This window comes from Mesoplodon densirostris, chromosome 11 (assembly GCF_025265405.1).
Source record: "Mesoplodon densirostris isolate mMesDen1 chromosome 11, mMesDen1 primary haplotype, whole genome shotgun sequence".
NCBI classification, from domain to species: Eukaryota; Metazoa; Chordata; class Mammalia; order Artiodactyla; family Ziphiidae; genus Mesoplodon; species Mesoplodon densirostris.
The window spans coordinates 9,460,624-9,484,875 of record NC_082671.1 but is presented as its reverse complement, the minus strand read 5'-3'; the positions used below and the strand labels follow the sequence as shown (position 1 = coordinate 9,484,875).

The following is a 24,252-nucleotide window of genomic DNA, read 5'->3' as shown; positions in this document are numbered from 1 at the left end:
AAGCCCGTGTGCCACAACTACTGAGCCTGTGCTCTACAGCCTGCGAGCTACAACTACTGAGCCCATGCACCACAACTACTGAAGCCCACATGCCTAGAGCCCGTGCTCCATCACAAGAGAAGCCACCACAATGAGACTCCTGTGTACCGCAACAAAGAGTAACTCCCGCTCGCCACAACTAGAGAAAGCCCATGCAGCAACGAAGACCCAATGCAGCCAAAAATAAATAAATAAAATAAAATTTAAAAGTAATCTATCTTTATTGTTCCTTAAGCTATTCAATATTATAGCTACTATTACCACATCCTAAATCTCAGTTACTTATAATCCTTTATCCTCTGAAAACTTTAATAACATATATGTCCCATGCACGTGTGTATGTGTGTGTGTATATTCTGTATCTATCTCTCTGTCTATTGTCTATCTATAATAGTGACAGTAAATTTCTGAATTCTGATATGCTGTGTTTAGAAAGTGTCATGTAGGGAATTAGATGATCGATGAATGCATTAACATAATGAGAAAAATTCTCCAGGTGTGAATTCTCATGAAGGATTTATTTTATATGTATACAATAACGATTTCATAGTAAGGATCTTTTGTGATAGAAGATCATTGTGAAGACAGTTGTAACAAAGAAAAGGATCCATCAATATATTTCATACTACATATGGACAAGGGAAAGCTCTTCTTTGGTTTATATTTCTAGCCAGTTTATACTTTTGGAGCTTACATAATTTTGCAAGCTTCTGGTTGAAGGGAACACTTTTTCCTCAATCAGTTGTTTCTAACATGGCCATTGTGGATTCCTAGTGGTCACAGTCATGTTTCATAACTTGAAATTAAACTTCAGTGCACTAAAAACATTATTTTAAGCAAAGAGTAGTCTTGATCTTTAGCTCTTTGCTTTCTCTGTTGTATTATTCAGCAGCCTTTTCCACATTTACCACTCCATTTTCCACATTATGCCTCTTTTAGGGGGAGCACAAATATTTCAGGAAGACTTTAGAGCTTTTGAAAGGCATCCTGCAGTTTTTTTGCATTAGTGTTTACTTTTTACAGCATTACATTTAATATTGTTTATCTTGATTCCTGACTTTTTTGGAGGGAAATGAGAGTGCTTCATTTCCCTCACGCTGGTCCTGGCACTGAGAAAAGTACTCAAAGATGATGGTTACAAAGACAACAAACAAACCTTCCCAGAATTCTGTCAAACAGGCCAATTAATTAAACAAAGTAGATATTACATATCTAAGTATACTGGACAGCCAGTAAGTGGATTTTCTCACTAATTTATAGAGAAAACCCACTGCTAGAAGTGTGGGTAGGTAAGAAAGACAATAAAGCTTTTCAAGGCTGAGCACTTCCTTTTGCTTCTCTTGCCTCATAGAACTGTAGTTTTTTCTTTTACACAAGTTTAGTGCCACATTCTTCTCTTTGCAATGGACAGACAGGTGATATATGCTGATTTAAAAGTATCCAGGAATGCCGGCCTTGAACGCTCATCACCCCCATCTCTTCCTCAGAGTAAGTGGCTTTAATTTTCCTTTTGGCATCTGTATATTTTCCATAGTTAGATTTTTCTCTTAAATTTGTAGCTTTAAATCATGGCTTTGAAGATGAGCAGCAGCCATATTAATGTTAAATAGATATAGCATGGCCTGTCTGTACATAATCACAAATGTGGAAAAAAGCACATACCTTATAGATTTCTTTTTTATCAAGATACTTTTGTGAAAAATGAATATAGTTCCTATTACTGAGCCTTGGCTAAAGGATCCTGAAGAAATATTTTACATGCATGAACAAGAGAATATTTTTATTTTTTTATTTTTATTTTTTGCCACACCATGACGGATGCAGGATCTTTGCTCCCTGACTGGGGATAGAATCTGTGCCCCCTGCAATGGAAGCACAGAATCTTGACCACTGGACCACCAGAGAAGTCCCTCTTTTGTTGTTTTTGCTTTTGTTTTTTTTTTTAACAAATGAATATTTTTAGAGATTTTTTACTACCTTGCTGTAATAGTAACCTACCTTATTTCAAATCCCTCTATAAAATACTGTGATTAAGTTCCAATGCATTTGCATCTGTGACATTCCTTTCAGAATACAAAGTGTAGGCTCAATGATTAACATCCTTCACCCTTCAAAAGGAAGGGAAAAAAATGTTCTGAAAGAAAATTATATTCAAGATCAAAAACTTGAATATAGTAACAATCTGATGATTTTTAATTTGAAAAGTATAACAGTTTAGAAGGATTTAAGCCACAAGGCACAGGAGAATATCACTGATGCACTTATCTCATATTTGTTGAAGTTGGCAATTTTCTGTATGTCAGAGGAGTTAGTATTCTGAGTGAAAGAGATGGGGAATTCTAATGTGAGGTCATAGGTGATGGATTCCATGTCCTGGGGATGGATGAAGAGAAACTACAAATTAAGCAGAAAAAAAAATGTATAAAATCATCAGGACATAGTATTACATTCTGAAGTCAAACTAAACTTACTAAACATCAATAATATTGCAATTTTTATCCAACCTGATATTTCTTCCATAGTGTGCTTGGCAAGTGGGTTGTACCTTTTTAGGATGGTTTGGTATAATTTGAAAGTATTAAGCTATCAATGTTCTAAATTGGAGATTGAAAAGTCTTAGGGTTATCAACTAGTTTCATGATACCCTTCATTTGGGGGTTACGGGAAACTGGAGAATTTTGATAACTACAGTGAGAATTTGTCAAGCCACGGTTATTTTTGATGGGAAAGAAAAAGGCTTTCTGTTCCCTATTCAGATCTAAAAAGTGGAGAGAAAGCAGGATGGTGTTGGAAGATATTGGAGAATGAAAATAGAGAAAGACAGCGAGATTTTCCTTAAAAGCTACTCTCTGTGATCCCAAATCAATGAGGCCAGAAAATTTGTCTATTCTAATTGTAGTCATTATTCCACAAAATATCATTCTAAAAGTAAATCTGAGAAAACATAGAATAAAGTCAGAACAAAATGTGTGACTACAAAATGCTTGTCAACTGAAAAAAATGCCTGACCTAAAAGTTGAGAATTATGTATTTGGTGGCTTTACAGAGAACTGTAGCTGACAAGGCAGTCTCTCTGATAGTTCTGAGGAAATGTCCCCAGGAGGTAAGGGAGGAGCTGGGATATACAGGAGCTTTTGCTAAAAAAAAAAAAAAAAAAAAGAAAGTAGGTAAATATCAAAAGATTACTGCTAATCACAAAAACAGACACCTCAACTTAATGATTTTAGTGCTTTTCTATATGTGGAAAGATGCAAAAGTCTGGGCTTATTGAGATAATTCCTTTGACATGCATCTTAACTATTTAGGGCCAGTATCCTGTTTTTCTTCATCCTGAATTCCCTCAAGTTTTACTATCCAGGCAGCTGCACTGGCTGGTGGCTTTAAGGTCGCAACATCCTTTGTTTACTGAAATGGCAGGTGACATTCTTTCTCCACACATTGATCTGATATTACAATTATTGTGAAACTACCACTAAGCCCTTTGGCTAAACAGTTTAGCCAAAATGGTAAGTGTTAGTGATTATATCAAAAGCAGTCAGGAAAACCAGAGAGAGATGTGAGTTGTGACGAATCTGGTTTATGACCCAGGATTTGGTCTCTTAGAAAAGTAGATAGGTGTTGGCAAAAATGCCTCTAGAGTTTATTTATTCATCCAAAAATAAGCACCTGTGTCAACCATGCCCTAGGTGCTGAGAATACAACAGTGAACAAAATAGTGAAAAAATATTTTCCTTTATTGTGTTTATATTATACTACTAGGAAGGTTTACAAATAAATGAATAACTAAGAATATATATGTATACATATATGTGTTAGATAATATTAAGTGCAATAGAGAAAATATGTTTTTTTAAATGGAATTGAGAGTTAGCTTTTGGAGAGGGTATGATATCAAATGGAATAATCATAGAAGCCTGCCTGACAAGATGACATTAGAGTCAAGACCTGAAAGAATTGAGAGACAAAGGTATGCCTCCTGGGAAGAGAGTCTTTTAGAAGATGGACAAGTGCAGGTGCAAGATCCGTGGGATAAGAACATGCCTGTCATCTTGTAGGAGGAGCTCATAGGTTAGTGTGAAATGACAGAGCACGTCTGCATGGAAAACAGCAGGAGATGAAGTTAGAGGCATAAAGGGAAGCCGGAATGAATAGGGATTTGTAGGCTGTTCTACAGACGTACAGACTTAGATCTGCTTGAGAGAAAGCCATGGAAATGTTTAGAGAAACAAAGTGAGATGATTTGGCATACTGTTTATATCCAAACAAAAAACTAGCCTTATGTGGGTACTTCCAGATCACTAAAGTTTACCTGGCCTCTTCAATTTGTTATTGTAACTCTATTGTTACAATAACTCTATTGCTGTTATTAGTTCTAATGTAGTGCAGCAGAAAAACAACACAGAACCCTCCACTCATTTCTTTAAATTTTAGATGCACGGTTATTATGTATCACACACCGTCTCTAGAAGAACTATTTCATATAACCCTTTCCAAAACCTCATGAAGTAGTATTATTCTACATTTCACAGGTGAGGAAATTGGTAGTTTATGAAGGTTACGTTGCCCGAAGTAACATGCTCTAATACAAATCTGCTAGATTTGAGAGCCTCTGCTCTTAACCACTGCTATCCTTTGGTACTAAATGTTAAAATAGTGACTATATGGGGCTTTCTCCATCTTTCAAAATTTCAAGGGAGGAAAGGCTGAGGAAGAAAAAATGGTAGAATAGTATATACACCTGTGAGGAAACATCACGTAGGACTAGTCTTAGGTTCACTAAGTTTAGTTGCTCCGTGTCACACAAGCTTGCATTAGAAGTTCTAGGTCAATATTCTCCAGTCTGATTCTCCCATTTTCAATGTACACCCAGGACCTTGGAGCTCCTCTAATTGTCTACTCTTATCTCTCCCCTCCAGATGATAATCCAGGTGTCACTACCTGAAATCTAATCTATTATCTGTTTCCTCCCATAATCTTTTATCACATTTAGTTATATTAAATTCCATCTCCCCAGGGACATTTTAGAAAGAGCTAACTCTTTTGTGAATGTCCACGTCCTAATGAAGAGACCATGAGTAGTTGTCTGAAAACTGGGTCACACAACTTAATCGCCAGGGAGAGTGTAAAAAACTAAAGTAGAAATGGATTTGTGGGTCAATCTGGAACATTTAATGAGAATAAAGACAACATTTTAACATATCTGATACTAAAGCTTTTAACAAGTGACTCAAAGCATGTATTCCTTTATATTGAGGAATGTTAGAAAAAATATAAAAAGGAATAGATAACATAAATAAATGATAGATATAGTTAAATTACTAAACCTTTACTTGTAAAGGCCCTTGGCTCTAATAATACAATTTAGAAAATAATTTATAATTGTAATATATATAACATATTATAAACCAAATGGGAATAAAAGGGGTCTTATAATTAAGTCAGGTATAGAAGTTGTCTAAGCACAATTTCAAGTAGAATAACCGAAGTACAAATTACCAGAATAATTCCTGTCAGAGCTGATATAATTTTGAAAGCTGTTGTTCAGTGTTTTCCAATAATTTTTTACATTAATAAGCTCCTCTTTGATTATTTTTCCCTATAAAATCCATTGATAAGGTTATGATTAATTTATGATCCCACTTTAATTAATATAATCACAACTTTTGATGAACATGAGATATACAGTACATTGTTATTGACATGATACAGAGAAAAGCAAAGGTATTTGACATCTTTTACACTATGCAATGTTGTAGACACAGGTTCATGTTATGTTATATTCATTGAAATACTGAAAATAGCATGCAAGCTCGTAAAATACTCTTCCTTGAATTCCATTTGGTCCAAATTGGAGATGATTGATCCAGACAACAGTAAAGCAGAGAAATCCACGTCTAAGAATAGGATTGTCTTATTCCACCAGCACCTAACATGTTGTTTGGCATAAAACAGAGCCTCAACAAATATATCTTGAATGAATGAAGGCCTTCCTTTTTGGACAAAATTCTTGGACTTACTTCCTACAGTAGGGTATATGTTTCATTTTTGTATAGCATTTGGCATGTTTCAAAACACGGTCACATCTATCTCATTTGATTCTTATACCAATCCTTCATACACAAGACAGGCATAAATATTTCTATTATATCTATAAGCAAACTCTCAGTTGGATCTGAGATTCCATCTTGTGGGACCCTACTTTAAGATGACTGATAAATGTCCTTTCCTGCCCCTACCCCCAACCTGAATCTAGCTCTTTCTTATGTGATTCAAACAACCTCTGCTTTTTTTTTTTTTTTTTTTTTTTGCTTTACGCGGGCCCCTCACTGTTGTGGCCTCTCCCGTTGCGGAGCACAGGCTCTGGACGCACAGGCTCAGCGGCCATGGCTCACGGGCCCAGACGCTCCGCGGCATGTGGGATCTTCCCGGATCGGGGCACGAACCCGTGTCCCCTGCATCGGCAGGCGGACTCTCAACCACTGCGCCACCAGGGAAGCCCTGCTTTTTTGTATTAGATGAACTCAACTGAGTTAATCAAGTATATTTTCTTAATGTCTCAGATGTTTGTCAGGGTCCACCTTGGCATAAATTTGCTCTGAAACTTGGTTGTGCTGGGATTATTCTTCTTGCCTTGACTGTGATTGGCTTGAGTGTTTCAGGTAAGTGATGCAAGATCATTTATTTCTTGTTCTACTTATTCTACTTTACCATAAATATTAAAGTATGTTAACATTTGGCCACCCCAAATTTAGTGGAAGACCCATGAAACAAAAACAGTTACAAAACAGTGCTCTAACAGTGCTCAGCCAGTACCTACTAAGCAAACTTCATCCTTTGTCGTATTTCTCTTCCTAACTGTTCTGATAGGCTTCATGGGGGATTTCACATATGCTCCAAGAACTTTTAAAAAGTCACAGTTATGATAAAACCATGACAGTAACAAAGAAAATAAAAATTTCCAATTATTTACAGTTCCTTAAGTGCTTACTAAATTTCAGATTGTCCTAGGTAATCTCTCCCATGGGGTAGGCACAATTATACTTATTCTGAAGATGGAACATGAGGCAAGGAGTGTAAGCAATTTAAGAGTTTAAGTAACACCTGGGAGCTTACTTATATAGTAGAAGCCAGTAACTCAATGTCTGTGTGTGTTCACTTGCTATGTGTGTGTTTGTTTATGTTGTCTTCTAAGTAGACCCTCTGTTACTACACTGCTATTGCTCTTATCTTCTGTTCATTTCAAGCTTGTTGAGATAAAAATTTCCTGAAGTGATAAATATAACATATCCATTTCACTGTACCATTCAGCATTAATCTTCTTAATGATTTCTCCTGATTTATTAGTGATATTCTTGAGACAAAAATCATCAACAGAAAAAAGCAGCATGGAGGCTCAAGAGAACAGGAAGGAAACAACAGGTATATTTTGTGGCTTGACTTTCTTAAGAGTTATGGCTAAAATTTGATAGGTATCATGCATTATCTTAATTAAGGCTCATAACAACCCATACATTAAGATAGTATTATCGCTCTGATTTTATATTTGACAAAACTGAGGCATGGAAAGGCTAGGCAACTCATTCAGGGTCATACAGGTACTAAGTGGTGACACTGGGAATTGTACTTCGGTGGTCTAACTTCAGAGCCTACGATCTTAGCCAACAGATAACACTGCCTTATGAGAGACTGCTGCTAGGATATTCAATAATTAATAGCCAAAGACAAAGCTATAAAGTAAAATATGCATTTAAGTGGGATATTTGATGATTTTAATGAATATGTCAAGCAGCTAACTCTGGTCCGAAGTTAATTAATGGAACACAACATACAATGAATTATTTAATATTTATTGTATTAAACATTAAGACATTGATCTTGTCCATGTACTTATTAAGTAGTGTGTGTTAATAAAGACACTATTGTTGAGTGACTGTAACAGAATATGATCATTTGTTATATACATTCGTACATAACAGAAATTTTAAGAAACTATGAAAATCCTTCTGGAAAATGTTATCCAATAGATCCCATTAATAGGCAAATATATAATTCAGCAATTAGAAATTTTCTTATAATTCTTCTCCATGGTATTTGCCATTAACTTATGGAAATGAATTGTTATTTGCTTTTCATTTTACATGTTGTTTAAAGGAGACATTTTTTAGATAAGTTTGATATTGTCATCATGGTGTAGAAAGAACACTTGTAATGAATTTAAGGAATCTCAGAAAGAGTTTTGACTGTACCGGCATCTGCTTTGTGTGGACTTGAACTTGTCAGGGTTTTAACTTGTCACTAATTTTCAACTCTTAGTACCAGAATGAACAGTAGGTCTCAAAACCCTCAAAGTTATATTAAATTCATTGTTCTCACTGTGATGATCAACGACTTCCCTGAATTTATAATGACTTGTGCATGTGTGATTAGTGTTAGTGGGGTGGGGGGCAGGTTAGAAACATAACATTTATTCTTCTTCCTCTTTCTTACTTTAGAGAGACCAGTTCTGTTAAAGTGCCCAACAAATTGGCAACTAATCGGAGATAAATGCTTGCTTTTTTATGACACTTACAAACCTTGGAATGACAGTCTAGCCGACTGTTTCACAAAAGAATCCCGTCTGCTGCTTATTGAAGATCAGGAAGAGCTGGTAAATAATTGAGTAAAATACTTTAATAGGGCTTAGCCCTTGCTTCTAACCATATCAGGATCTTCGTGCTTTAGCCTGGAGGGTTCTATGCAGATGGAAGTATTAATTTTGACTTCAGGAAGCTCACAATCTGAGACACTAAATGGACATGTAAGCAAAATAAATATAATTTAATGAATACAACAACATAAATACAAATATTTGGATATATATAAATATACAGACAGAAATATCACAAATAAGGAATAATTAACTCCGATGGGGAGTTAGGAAAGGCTTCAGAGAGGAGGTGATACTTGAACTGGGTTTCAGAGGATGAGTAGAAGGATGCAAACCAGTAATAGATAAAAAGATTCAATATTCAGTCATGTCTTCTGTTTCATTTATAGAGGCTCATACAAAACCGGATAGACAAAAGAGGAATCCTATTTTGGATTGGATTAAATTTTACATTATCAGAAAAGAACTGGAAGTGGGTAAATGGATCCTTTTTAAATTCTAATATGTGAGTATTGGATAAGCTAATTTGAATATTCAATTTACATCAGGTTTACATGCCAAGATAGTAACAGTGTTATTGAAGATTGAGATTTATCCTTTTAATTTAGTTTAGAAATGTTCAGGAGGATCAGAGAAGAAGAATGATTCTGAAGTTGGTTGAAAAGTTCCACATATGAAAAGACATCAACCTTTTGCAACAATATATATTTTTACCAGCAATGGAGTTTTAGGAGACAAGGAAGAGACTAACTCCTTTGGGCGGGGGCACATGAAACAGTTTTTAAAATAACATTTAAAAATTAAGAAATTTCTAGCTGGAAGCTATCGGCTGGAAGAATCGTTTAAGTAGCGTTTTTCAAACTGTGGGACCACATACCTTAGTGGGTCACAACCAGCATTGGCACAATGAATATAAGAGGAAAAAATATAGTAAATATCAGCGTGGGGTATCCAGACATTTGAGAGAGAAACTACCCACATTGTAACAAGTATTGTAGCTTATTTTAACCAGCCGTGTAAAAGGAGTGTTGTTTGAAGAGATGTAGTCAATCTGCATAAGCCACAGAAGAGGTATTTGCCGTTTTTTTGGTCGTCTCATAGTTTCTTGTGTAAGATGGTCAAGTTAACCATCGGTGTTATAGGAGGATTGATGTTACAGTTAAATTATAAATTTTTAATGGACTTCATCGTTGTTTGTACAACAAAGGGCAGGACATTGTTTTCCCCTAGAAAGTGAAAGTGTGCAGACATCCAACCAAGTTTCTGAAAAGAACTTTTGATGAGTTTTTCAGAACAGATGATATTATGTTACATTTTTTGAGTCTGTGAATGTTTTATTCACATTTGTATAAATAACAGTTAAAATGGATTTTTTTTATCATTCAAAAAACAAGAGGTTAAAATTCAGGACACAGGATCATGTTCAAGTTTATCTAAAATATAGTAATGATTTATTGTGTGGAAAATTTTTAGACATTAAAAGAAACGTTGGTTTAATTAGCACATTTTGACATTGTTTGACCCATATTCTAAAATATTCTTTTAGATGCTGTACTTTAAAATGAAGATTAATTTAAAATAAGGTGTTCTGGACTAGAATAAATGTATGAAAAGGCAAACATATTTTGGTAAATAAACTACACTCTGATTTTTTTGTTTTTCTAGGGATTTTTTTCTATATTTTATTTACACATAAGTGCAACTCTGATATTAACTTATTTTTATTTTTTTGTACATAGTAAAGGTTAATTTTGGTTTGTGTGTGTGTATGCTTCTTATTGGGCCATTATGTTTATTTTATTAAGGTTTATAATAAAACTGGAAAACTCTGAAGTGTCTATGAGCAGAAATATAGGCAAAGATGATGGATTAAGTTCGATTGAACACTCTACTTTATTCTGAAGATAAAAATGATGATTTGATTAAGATAGTGAGCAGGTAAACCTGGAAGGTATCATATTATAGTAGAAAGAGCATCAGTTAGACTCTGCTTTTATTTTAGTTCTCTACCTTGGTTTTCAGGTAAAGAAAAACATAAAGGGTGTTAATAATTTTTTTCACAGGACTGTTTTGGAGATTAAATGAGATAATGTTAGACAACTAGGCAGAGATCTGGTCAAAGAAGGCCTGGGAAGTCACCTAGGGCCTTTTGGAAGGGGACTTGGCCAGATGAGCGGTAAAAAAGTTATCTTGAAAATCAAAGAAAGGACCAGAAGGGTGGAAGAGATAAAATACAGGGGACCTTTGCAATAGCTTGGTCAAGAGAAATTCTGATTTGACTAGGGTGTCAGACACTAGGAGAGAATCAGGTTGGCTTCTCAGGGCCGAGGGGCTCCAAGAAGAAATGGAACAAAGGAACAAAGGAACAAAGAAAAACTGTGATGGAGCCCTGCCCACTGCCACCACTTCACTTTCTATTTGGGACAAATAGGTGAATGTCTTGCACACACCCCATCCTGGCACCCCAGCTCTATCTTGCCATCCCACTGTCTAACTGCTACTCATGCCCCACCTGCAATGAGCCACAAGACTCTGCTTCTTTGGAACTAATAGTACGTATATTGTAGCAGACACTCACCAACCTGTTTGGAATGGGAAAAAAGGGAACCTCCTACTACATATAATACGTACTGAGCCTCCTTTTCTGGTTATTGATATATTCAAATTCTGTAGACACTGAGTATCTACGTACTTATTACATTTACTGAACACTTTCTTTGTTTAAGCATGATCACACTTTCATATACATGATCTCAATGTCTCCTCAAATATATATACCCTATATATTTAAGAAAATCGAGGCTCAGTGAAGGTAGGAAATTTTCATAAAACATGTTAATAGGAGATTCAATTCCCAGTTTCCAAAGTTTCTTCTTTGTATGTATCATTATGACATTTCTTTTTAGAACAATTCTTTTCCAGTGAAGGCGAGCTTGCAAGTTCCAGAGGTTTATATTAGCTTTCTATTAAAAGTTTATATCATTATATTTGTGACTGGGTACTTATTCCATGCTTAATAACCAGCACTTCGTTGTTTCCTGAGACTTACAGAACATACTGGCTGGATGAGGAGAATTATGTGAGAAAATCACAAACACTAAAGAAAGGCTTTTCTTCTGCTCCACAGATTACAAATTACTGGTGATGCTGAAGAAAACAGTTGTGCTTACATCTCAAGGACAAAAATTTTTTCCGAGAACTGTGCTACAGAAAATAAATGGATCTGTGAAAAAGAACTAAAACCTGTCAAAAAAAAAGTATGTTCTGCCACTTGACTATATATCCCCTCTCCATTTCTTTTTTTCTTTTTTAATCTTTATTTATTTATTTATTAGGTGGAACTCTTAGTTGAGGCATGCATGTGGGATCTAGTTCCCTGACCGGGGATCAAACCTGGGCCCGCTGCATTGGGAGCGCGGAGTCTTACCCACTGCACCACCAGGGAGGTCCCCCCTCTCCAATTCTTTAATTTCCATTTCAGGTCTCTCTCATTTTAACTGTATATACTCTTAGCATGGCCTAATGTGCATTTTGTGGTACAAAGTGGAACAAACACTGAGAATTCTAACTGTTGTGAGTCTTACAGACATTCAAGTTTAATCTCCTCATTCAATAAATGAGAAAACAGATACATAAAGAAAACACCTCATTTTAAGAGACAGTGATTCTCTATGGAACAAAGCCCAGACCAGCTAAGGGAAATGGTTTCTAATCCTGTAGACGTCATCCATCCCCTCTATGCCTTCGCTCACCTCCAGAAAAATTTTAGTAAATGAGTTCTGAAGTCCTCTGTTTCTCCCACAGCCTATGCTTTTTTTTTTTTTCAATACCATCACACAACTGGGTTGTGGCAGAACACTGATTAAAATCCATTCTCTTGACTCATATCAGAGACCCATTACTAAAGGAGTTTGGGAAGGGACCTTAACTGTTTCCATTTTAATTTCCTCATTGCTTTTTTATTTTCCTTCTATGTTTCCTTCTTTCTATGGCTCACACTGTAGGAAATATGTAATCAAAATTTTCATTATTCTAATGGAAAATGTGATTTTTTTTCAACTCTGCAGTTGGGGAAGCTGAAGTTACAGAAGAGATGTGTTTATTCTGATAGATCTCTTGAGTGTTCACTTTTTAAAAACAAATGCCAGATTTTCTTTGGAAATCAAATAAATGATAATATTGAATTTATCCTACAAGGAGACTCATAATAAAATTCCTGAAAAATAGACATCTACTTACTCTGATAATGCAATACCAACTTGAATTATATAAATTATATATTTATATAATTATATAATTGTATAGTAATTATATAATTATATAAATTCAAGTAATACTATAATGACCAAAATAAAATTTTAATTCCTGTTTTCCATGCATGTTGATTTACAATATTCGTTAATATAAAATTTTGAACACATCAAAAATTCAAAGTATAATTCATTTTGTGCCAATTACTTAGGAAATAAATTATTTAGGAAAACATTCTAGACAAGAGTATCATTACAAAGTAATATAGGATAAAAGTGAGATTTTTGAAGTGTTTGCTACTTTGGGGGAAAAGACCTGTAAAGAAGAGAAATCTTAGAAAAAATATTCCCACAACTGACCATGTACATTCCTACCTCTTTGGAATGATGTTCAAAGCAACCTTCAGGACAAAGCTAAGTGCATCCAGTTAGTCCAGAATTCATTCCAAATATGGCGCTTTCCTTCTCCTATACTTGTTAGATCTGAAATCAAGCACCCCTAAGACACACACCTGCAAGAACCTTTTACAATGAAACTAAGCCCAAGAAGTTAGGTTCTTACACTGTCATTTGCTATTGCAGTATTAGATAATCAAGTAAGTTTACTCTTGGATATGATACTGCTGAGATCATCTCTGAAACTCAAACTATAAAGATACAGTTCCATGAGGAAGGCATGTCTAACCATAGTCTATGCAGATTAAAAAATATTGGGTCTAAGGAAATTTTTTGGTTGCAGTATTTGAGTCAACGTTTATTGACAATAAATTCACTGCCATGCCAAGCCATGTCAACTTACTACGTTATTCAAGATCTGCAATCTACATTTCCTCTACGCAGCCCATGCTCCAGATGCAGGCTCCTGACCACTCTCTAAACACATCCTGATGTTTTATGATTTCATGGTTGTCCCATACGTGTGAGATGCTCTTTTCATCACACAATCCCTTTATTCTTTGCCTCGAAAAAGCCTAGTAATTGTGGAAATCTTGAATCAAATGTTAATTTCTTTCTGAACTTTTCCTCAAATCTCTCTGGCTCTCACAATTTTTAAATCTATTTCTTCCCACTTTTCTAAAATAGGATTTAGTTCTCTTGGCTGTATTATAATTAGTCTTTTTTATGATCTTAAAGCTGGCTCCACTTCTCTCCTGGCTAGAGTTGGACAAGTACCAAGACAGAAAAATGAAGGGAAGAGAAGCCTCTGACTCAAGTTAAAAGAGTAAGGGCATAATAATGGCCTATGTATGTTTTATTAAATGGACCTTGAGACTGGACCAGTGAGATTCCTTCTGTTTATTTCCTATGCCATGTGTTTGAATTTGAAGTTCATTTCCTTCTATTTTACATTCTTGCCCCACCCATTCCACAGAGCTCTTCAATATACACAGTGAGGGCTAAAAAGTAGGTATCATGGTTAACATATACACACTACTACATATAGAATAGATAAACGACGAGGACCTACTGTATAGCACAGGGAACTATACTCAATATCTTGTAATAATTTATAATGGAAAAGAATCTGAAAAATAATATATGTATATGTATAACTGAATCACTTTTCTGTACAGTCAAAACTAACACAACATTCTAAATCAACTGTACTTCAAGTTTTAAAAAAAGCAAGTATCTGGGCTTCCCTGGTGGCACAGTGGCTGAGAGTCCGCCTGCCGATGCAGGGGACACAGGTTCCTGGCCCAGTCCGCGAAGATCCCACATGCCGCAGAGCGGCTGGGCCCGTGAGCCATGACCCCTGAGCCTGTGCATCCGGAGCCTGTGCTCCGCAACGGGAGAGGCCACAACAGTGAGAGGCCCGCGTACCGCAAAACAAACAAACAAACAAACAAAAAAACCAAGTATCATGGAAAAACAGTTATGGTGGGAAAAATTTAAAAATAAAGCATTCTGGATGCATAAGCCTAGGGGGTTTTTTAACCATTTTTTTTCTGATCCACAGATGTTTAGGTAGCCAGCAATCATATTCTTTTCCTTTATAATGCTAGTATGGGTAATAAAGAATAACTTTTGACTTTCATACCAAGCAGTGTGGGAAAGGAAAATCCAAGAAGTACAAGTAAAAAGATAATTATAAAAAAATTTTAAGTTCTAAACACCTATAAACTCATGAAGTAACCTGATCTGGTGGTAATAGCCTTTAGTTTACCCCTTGACAAGTTAAAAGTTTACATCTGCAATTGTTTGCGATTAACTCCATTCTGCCCTCTTGTGGACTTACTTGGTTTTGTTTGTGTGTGTGTGTTTGTTTTTGTGGCTACACTTGTTTCCTTCCGACCAAGCAAAACAGAACAAAAGAAAAAAGAAAGTTGTATATCAATCAGATTTATCCATTTTGTCCCTTTGCAACACCTTATTTATTTCCTTCATAATATATGAAATTAGATAATTATTTATCTACTTATCATTTTATTATTGTTATTATTTGATTACCACTATTGCTATTATTATTATTAGGCCCTTTCCATGGGGGTATGAGCTCCATGAGATCAAAATCTTCTTAGTATTGTTAGCCAATGCATGGTTCTGGCACATAGCAGATGTTCAATAAATATTTCCTGAAAAATAAACAAATAATTATAAAATCAAATTTGTTTATTGAATGAGCTTACCTAGGTGGTTCTTGCTTGGGGTCTCTAGTGCCGTTGGAATGAGATGCTGACTGGGACTCGGGTTAGCTCAAAGCCTTTGTCACTCATGTATGTGGTTGCTGATTGCCTGGAACCTCAGCAAGGTGGCTGAGTTACAGGAGCAGTTTTTCTAAAATTATCATTTTTCAAATGATAATATAAGCAGCATAGAATGATTTGTCAACATTTAAAAGGTGATCCACTAATAGGGCTAGAACCCAAATATGATCACCCAGGTATATGAATCAAATTGCATTCTCTATCAAGACAATCTATTAGAGTCCTTTCAAAATAAACTTTGAGGGCTTCCCTGGTGGAGCAGTGGTTGAGAGTCCGCCTGCCGGTGCAGGGGACATGGGTTCGTGCCCTGGTCCAGGAGGATCCCACATGCTGTGGAGCGGCTGGGCCCGTGAGCCATGGCCGCTGAGCCTGCACGTCCGGAGCCTGTGCTCCGCAATGGGAAAGGCCACAGCAGTGAGAGACCCGCGTACCGCAAAAAACAAAACAAACAAAAATAAATAAATAAATAAACTTTGAATGCTGCATAATCAGAATGTGATTTGGATTTATCCTTTGTGCTTCATGGGAAAGTTTCAGTGTTCTACTTTAGGAATTATGTAACCTCTACCTGGCTAAAAAGTTCTAAGTGAAGACCTCTAACAGACATAATCTCTAAATGGAATTCCAATTCTGACTGAGATTGCTCTCCACGTTTTCTTCAGATATTTTCCTCATTTTACATGTGAGAGCTACTCATAGCCAACTTGAGTAAGGTCCCAAAATTAGACCTTGATGAAGCCAGGACTAGAACTAGGTTTTTCCCTGAAGCAAACATCAGTCCTTGCTACTTCCTACTTCAGTGTTTCTTCCAATTTCCAGCGTTTTTATTTGAATCTTAACTACTCAGCTGTGGTGTGAATTTTCTCAGTGATTTTTGCCTTCTGGGATTTTTACATTTTTCCTCCTAGAGCCAGCATTTGAGGATGTTATGTTAAGAAATATGTTTTTCTGGACGCTCCTTTCGCAGGAGTGTCCTTATACAAATTCAAAAGTGAGTCTATCGCCACCTTGTGACTATAATGTGCAGCTGCAACTTTAAAAATACAGTTATGGGGGAAAGTTTCACATTTACAAAAAGGTTCCAGAACAGTTCGTTCAACACCAGTATTTTCCTCACCTAGATCTAACAATTATTACAATTTTCCCACATATCCTTTACCCTCTCTCTCTTGCTTTCTATTACCTTTTTTTTCTGAATGCATTGAATAGTAAGTTACGTATATAAATAAATCTAAGAAAGTCAAAATAATTTAATATATATTCTAAGATATATTTTACATCCAAATCTTTCCAAAATGTCCTTTAGAACCCCTGGCCTCCTCAATCCGGGATCTAATCAAAGTTTACACTTTGCATTTGGTGACTGTCACTGTTTAAAGATAAACTGAGGAATATAAAAAATTTTAAGAGTGTGAGCAAAAGTTGATTCAAATCAGACAGTATCCAATCTAGCAGATAGAAAGGAGTTCCAAGGAGCTTTACAAAATATGAGACTTTTATATGCAGAAAGGAGCAGGAACAAGGAAGTTGTTGTAGGCAAAAAAAAAAAAAAAAAGTAGATTGGTTATTGCAAAGTTACTTTCCTTTAAGGGATTGTAGGAATCTATCATGCAGATGACCTAACTAGTTCTGATCAGACAATTCCTAATTGACTGGTTTAAGATTCCAATTCCAATGCTTCCCTGGTGGCGCAGTGGTTGAGAATCTGCCTGCTAATGCAGGGGACATGGGTTCGACCCCTGGTCTGGGAAGATCCCACATGCCGCGGAGCAACTAGGCCCGTGAGCCACAACTACTGAGCCTGTGCGTCTGGAGCCTGTGCTCCACAACAAGAGAGGCCGCGACAGTGAGAGGCCCGCGCACCGCGATGAAGAGTGGCCCCCCCATCACCGCAACTAGAGAAAGCCCTCGCACAGAAACGAAGACCCAACACAGCAAAAACAAATTAATCAATTAATAAACTCCTACCCCCAACATCTAAAACAAAGATTCCAATTCTGGGAGAGCTAAAACTGTAATTAAGTCTTTTTTTTTTTTTTTTGCAGTACGCGGGCCTCTCACTGCTGTGGCCTCTCCCGTTGCGGAGCACAGGCTCCGGATGCGCAGGCGCATGTGGGACCTTCCCGGACCGGGGCATGAACCCGTGTCCCCTGCATCGTCAGGCGGACTCCCAGCCACTGCATCACCAGGGAAGCCATGTAATTAAGTCTCAGTTAAGTCTTGGTTTGGCAACATGGAGCTTAGCACAAGTGAATCTGTTTGGGGCCTGTTGTCTTGTTTTCAACATTACTTTGGTGTCTTTCATTAAAGAATTGTCTGTCTGCTCTTTTTCATTTCCCTGTGGCATTCATTTATTGAAGAGTCTAGGCCAATTTTATTATAGGATGTACTGCATATGGATAGTGATTTGCTTATTCCCTCAAAATTTTAGTGTCAATTTAAAAATGTGACCTTCAATTTCTTTGACATTTGCTATTGAGAATAAAGGTCTGTGCCCACTGCCCTTGAACATGATTTCAACCAATGGCCTTGAACATTATTTCGACCAATTGCTACATCGTAAAAATCAGTGTACCTTCCGCCTACATTGAGAAGCTCTTGGGATGCTTGCTTTTGGAACTCAGCCTCTAAGCTGAGAAGAAGTGAGACTGAAACAGAGCAGGACCCTCTATGGTCCTCCCCACTACCACGCCCTCAGCCTGCCTTTTGTCTGTGGAAAAATTTGAGCCAAAGAATAAGTTTAATCAGAGAAGTAAGAAAGTGCAGAAACAAATGAAAATAGTCAAAGGAGACCAAACAATAATAGTTTAATCATTAGACAAAGTCAAGGACCTTTAGTTCCTCCTCAAGGGCTATAGATAATATTCTGAGCCATATCCTTTGAGTGGCTATTGTAGATATTGAAACTCCCACTAGGTTGAAGAAGTTAACTACATGATGACCAGACTGTAGCCATGACATAAACTGCCGCAATTCTGAGAACTGGTCTCAAGGAAATGGGAGCAGCCGGAACCCACTTTCGGTTACAACAACACATAGTGGTATTCTGGACAACAGCCCAAGCTGAAGTTCCAGGCAACAGCCATCCTTAACTGCTAAACGTGTAAGTGGGGAAGGCTTTGCAATGACTGCAGACCCAGGGCCATCATCAGATTGCAACTGCACTAGAAACCCAAAGGGAGAATCCCCTGGTTGAGCCCTGTCAGAGCTGTAAGAGATAACACAGCCATTGTGGTTAGGAGGTTATTCAGCCACAGTACAGAAGGGGGTCCTGCCATCTGCAACAACACGGATGGAACTTGAGCACATTGTGCTAAGTGAGATAAGTCAGACAGAGAATGACAAGTACCGCAGGATTTCATGTGTGCAATCTAAGAAAGTTAAACTTGAAAACAAAAGAAAAAAACGGAGAATAAAATAGTGGTTACCAGGGAATGGGAGGTGGAGGGTAAGACTGATGACGTTTAAGGTACAAACTTACGACGAATAGTAAACAAGCCACAGTGATCTATGATGAATACAGACAACAATAATGTCCCAGAATTAGGTAATGTAATAAATATTGCCACAATGGCAATTATATTACAATATATAAATGTATCAAAGTAATACGTTGTATACCTTAAATTTACAATGTTACATGTTAAATATATTCAATAAAAAATAATTGTGTGGGCTTCCCTGGTGGTGCAGTGGTTGAGAATCCGCCTGCCAATGCAGGGGACACGGGTTCGATCCCTGGTCCAGGAAGATCCCACATGCCGTGGAGCAACTGAGCCCATGAGTCACAACTACTGAGCCTGTGCTCTAGAGCCCATGAGCCACAACTGCTAAAGCCAGTGAGCCACAACTACTGAAGCCCGTGCTCCTAGAACCCATGCTCCACAACAAGAGAAGCCACCGCAATGAGAAGCCCGCCCGCAGCAACAAAGACCCAACAATGCAGCCAAAAATAAATAAATAAATTTATTAAAATAATAATAATAACTGTGGCTGTTTTAAGCCACTAACTAATTTGTTATTCAGCTATAGATAACTGGGATAGTGTAATTTACATTGTTCCTCCATCTCCAACTTCAAATCATGAGGCGGTTGCCACTAAAGATACCTGCTATAACCACCTGTTTTCGTTTACCTAAAACAAAACAAAGAACTTCCTGGTCTAGAGGGGCTCCTATCCTCATTGTTTAAGTGATTATAGTATTTACGTTTTCAACAAAATGCGTCAATCTGTGAAATCCTGTCTCAGTGTGTATGGGAACACTATATGACTTTTTTGTTTTTGTTTTTTGCGGTATGCGGGCCTCTCACTGTTGTGGCCCCTCCCGTTGTGGAACACAGGCTCCGGACGCGCAGGCTCAGAGGCCATGGCTCACGGGCCCAGCCGCTCCGCAGCATGCGGGATCTTCCCGGACCGGGGCACGAACCCGTTTCCCCTGCATCGGCAGGCGGACTCTCAACCACTGCGCCACCAGGGAAGCCCCACTATATGACTTTTAATATCAGCACCAATTCATTTCTTATTTTCCATTCTTTAGAATAATAATAAAATAATAAAATGAGACAGAATGTCCAAGAAGCTGTTGGTTAGCTGCTATTATTTTTCTAAAAGTACGTTCTAAACAAGAGTTCATGCAATGAGAAAACAAATGGGTTCAAGCCCTAATCCAGCCACCTGAATTCTGTGATCCTGAATAAGTGAGTAGATCTCTTGGAAATTTAATTTGCTCATCAATAATAAGAGCATTCAAGACAATAATGTTTGCTCTGGGTAGGGCTTTGGCCACATCTCATACATTTAGATGTATGCTGACAACATCATTTTTTAAATAAATACTCTGTAGTTATAGTTTGAAATTCTTTTCAGTTCAATAATTATTTAGAAGCTTGATTTTCTTTCTTCCAACTATTGAGTTTTTGACTTAAAATGTTTTAGTAATTCCTAAAATAATGACAAAATATTTAACTCTGTATTTTTTGAACATTTCTTTAAATATTCTTAATCTATACTTGTATTACATTAAAGTTCAGGATCAATTATTCATTGCATAGTGATTGACCTACAATGCCCACCAATATTTTTATCACTTGGGATATATCAGTGAACAGAATATAGAAAGATCCCGGACTTTATAGAGCTTACATTCTCTAACGCTCAGATTAACGATAAGCAATAAAAATAAGTAAATGTATAAAAAGTAATAAGTACCTAGGAGAGGAAAGAAAGGTAAGAAAAGGTGAAGGATGTGTGGGATGGAGGTGTGGACTGCTGTGTTAAATAAAATGGTCAAGGTCAGACATATTAAGCAAAGGCTAGAAATGGGTGAGAGATTTAGCCAATAGAATATCCAACAGGTAAGAGAGTAGGGCAATAATACCACAGTGAAAGAGGGTTCCAGAGAGAAGGAAGAGCTAAAGAAAAACAAAAGTACAGCTGGCACATTCCAGAAACAGTAAGAATGTGAAAATGGCCAGAGCTGAGGAAATGACATCACAGCAAGGTGACAAGGTGAGACCATGTGATACCTGGAAGTCATTGTAAGAACATTGGCTTTTCCTCTGTGGGAAATGGGAAGCCATTGTGGGGTTTAGAACTGTAAGGACTTGATCAGGCTTATATTTTAGTTTTAGGGGATCGATTTGGTTTCTGTATGGACACAGACTATGGAGGGCAAAGTCAGAATCAAAGAGGAAGGTTAGGATGCAATTATAGTAAAATAGGGAGGGGATGATGGAGGCTCAGAGCAGTGTGATAGCCTTGGGGGTAGTCAGAGGTACTTAGGTTCTGGATGTATTTTGTAGGTGAAATTAACAGCATTTGCTGACAGATTGGTGTGGGATGTGAGAGATAAAGGACAGTTGACAGTGACTCCAGATTTTATGGAGCAAGAGGAAGGGAGATGTTTTCAAGTGAAATGGAGGAAAGCTTTGGGTAAGGCAGGTTTGGGGGTAGATTCACAGCTCCATTTTGGATGAGTGAGATCAAGATGTCCATTAGCTATCCAACTCAAGATTCCTGGTATGTAACTCATTGCATGAGTTTGGGAAGGAGAAAGCTGGATTTATGGAGGTTATTAGCATATAAAATTATGGAATTAAATGAGACCACTGAGAGAAGGAATGTTGCTGGAGAAGGGGCTGGGACTTAGCCCAACTGCGCAATTGAGAAGAAGTGGCGAGATCCACAAAGACTGTGGATAAGACACCACTGAGGAGAAGGAAAATCACAAAAGGCATTGCCCTGCTAGGCAAGTGAAGAAGTGTTATCAAGAAAGAGGAAGTGTGTCAAATGGTGATTTTTTTTTTCCAGGAAAGATGTTATGTGACATACTTCAATAAGCCCGCTAATAAGTTTTTAATTTTGTTGAGTGTAGCATTCTTAGGTGAAAAATTTTAAAAACAAACAAAAAACTATAGATTTTCCCTTGCAGTCTTCTGTTATATATTATCACATGGAAGTAGATACCAGCTTGGTTTTCTTCCTGGAGAGTAAATCTGTATTCTTACCTGCTTGTCCCCATCCTCCAGTCCCATCTCTGCCCTCCCACCTTTCCTTAAAATAAAAAGGCAATTTATGTATTGTACAATATGGGGGATAAAGCCAATATTCTGTAATAACTTAAATGTAAAGTAGCCTTTAGAATTGTATAATTTTTTTTTAATTTAAAGGCAATTTAATGATTATCAATCTATCTTAAAAAGGAGCTTTAACTACTTACTGATTTTCAGTTTGTGTGGGTTAAACCCAAAGGTATCCCCGATTGATCTGTTTGTTTTCTGTACTACCTTTTATCCTATAATTAAAAAAATATTAGTGGGATTATGAAAAAGTCTTTCGAACATATCACCTGTCTACTGCTCTTCTAAATTGAGACCATCAAATCACGATCTAGCCCCTCGGCATCTTTCTTTTTTAAACTTTCTGCACTATATTTCATATATGCATGCATGGAAGACATTTTTTCTAGATTCTAATACTTATGCAAGCTTTTTGTTTGTTTGTTTTTTATTCTACTTTATATTTGGAGGGCTCTGGAAGAAAATATTCTTTTGTGGACTGGAAGAATCAACACTGTGAAAATGACTCTACTACCCAAAGCAATCTACAGATTCAATGCAAACCGTATCAAACTACCACTGGCATTTTTCACAGAACTAGAACAAAAAATTTCACAATTTGTATGGAAACACAAAAGACCCCGAATAGCCAAAGCAATCTTGAGAACGAAAAATGGAGCTGGAGGAATCAGGCTCCCTGACTTCAGACTATACTACAAAGCTACAGTAATCAAGACAGTGTGGTACTGGCACAAAAACAGAAAGATAGATCAATGGAACAGGATAGAAAGCCCAGAGATAAACCCATGCACATATGGTCACCTTATCTTTGATAAAGGAGGCAGGAATGTACAGTGGAGAAAGGACAGTCTCTTCAATAAGTGGTGCTGGGAAAACTGGACAGGGACATGTAAAAGTATGAGATTAGATCACTCCCTAACACCATACACAAAAATAAGCTCAAAATGGATTAAAGACCTAAATGTAAGGCCAGACACTATCAAACTCTTAGAGGAAAACATAGACAGAACACTCTATGACATAAATCACAGCAAGATCCTTTTTGACCCACCTCCTAGAGAAATGGAAATAAAGACAAAAATAAACACATGGGACCTAATGAAACTTAAAAGCTTTTGCACAGCAAAGGAAACCATAAACAAGACCAAAAGACAACCCTCAGAATGGGAGAAAATATTTTCAAATGAAGCAACTGACAAAGGATTAATCTCCAAAATTTATAAGCAGCTCAGGCAGCTCAATAACAAAAAAACAAACAACCCAATCCAAAAATGGGCAGAAGACCTAAATAGACATTTCTCCACAGAAGATATACAGACTGCCAACAAACACATGAAAGGATGCTCAACATCTTTACTCATTAGAGAAATGCAAATCAAAACTACAATGAGATATCATCTCACACCAGTCAGAATGGGCATGATCAAAAAATCTAGAAACAATAAATGCTGGAGAGGGTGTGGAAAAAAGGGAACACTCTTGCACTGCTGGTGGGAATGTGAATTGGTACAGCCACTATGGAGAACAGTATGGAGGTTCCTTAAAAAACTACAAATAGAACTACCATATGACCCAGCAATCCCACTACTGGGCATATACCCTGAGAAAACCATAAGTCAAAAAGGGTCATGTACCAAAATGTTCATAGCAGCCCTATTTACAATAGCCCGGAGATGGAAACAACCTAAGTGTCCATCATCGGATGAATGGATAAAGAAGATGTGGCACATATATACAATGGAATATTACTCAGCCATAAAAAGAAACAAAATTGAGCTAGTCAGACAAACAAAACTGAGTAAGTCAGAAAGAGAAAGACAAATACTGTATGCTAACACATATATATGGAACCTAAGAAGAAAAAAAAATGTCATGAAGAACCTAGGAGTAAGACAGGAATAAAGACACAGATGTACTAGAGAATGGACTTGAGGATATGGGGAGGGGGAAGGGTAAGCTGTGACAAAGCAAAAGAGCGGCATGGACATATATACACTACCAAACGTAAGGTAGATAGCTAGTGGGATGC

General features: G+C 37.0%; 1 protein-coding gene across 1 annotated transcript; it reads left to right on the top strand.

Annotated features, from left to right (window-relative positions):
* Positions 1-1,442: 1,442 nt before the first annotated feature.
* KLRB1 (killer cell lectin like receptor B1) lies at positions 1,443-11,961 on the top strand. Its single transcript, XM_060113730.1, has 6 exons — positions 1,443-1,527; positions 6,600-6,698; positions 7,384-7,458; positions 8,532-8,686; positions 9,076-9,191; positions 11,814-11,961. The coding sequence occupies exons 1-6, from the start codon at positions 1,443-1,445 to the stop codon at positions 11,959-11,961; spliced, it is 678 nt and encodes a 225-aa protein (XP_059969713.1).
* The last annotated feature ends 12,291 nt before the right edge of the window (positions 11,962-24,252 follow it).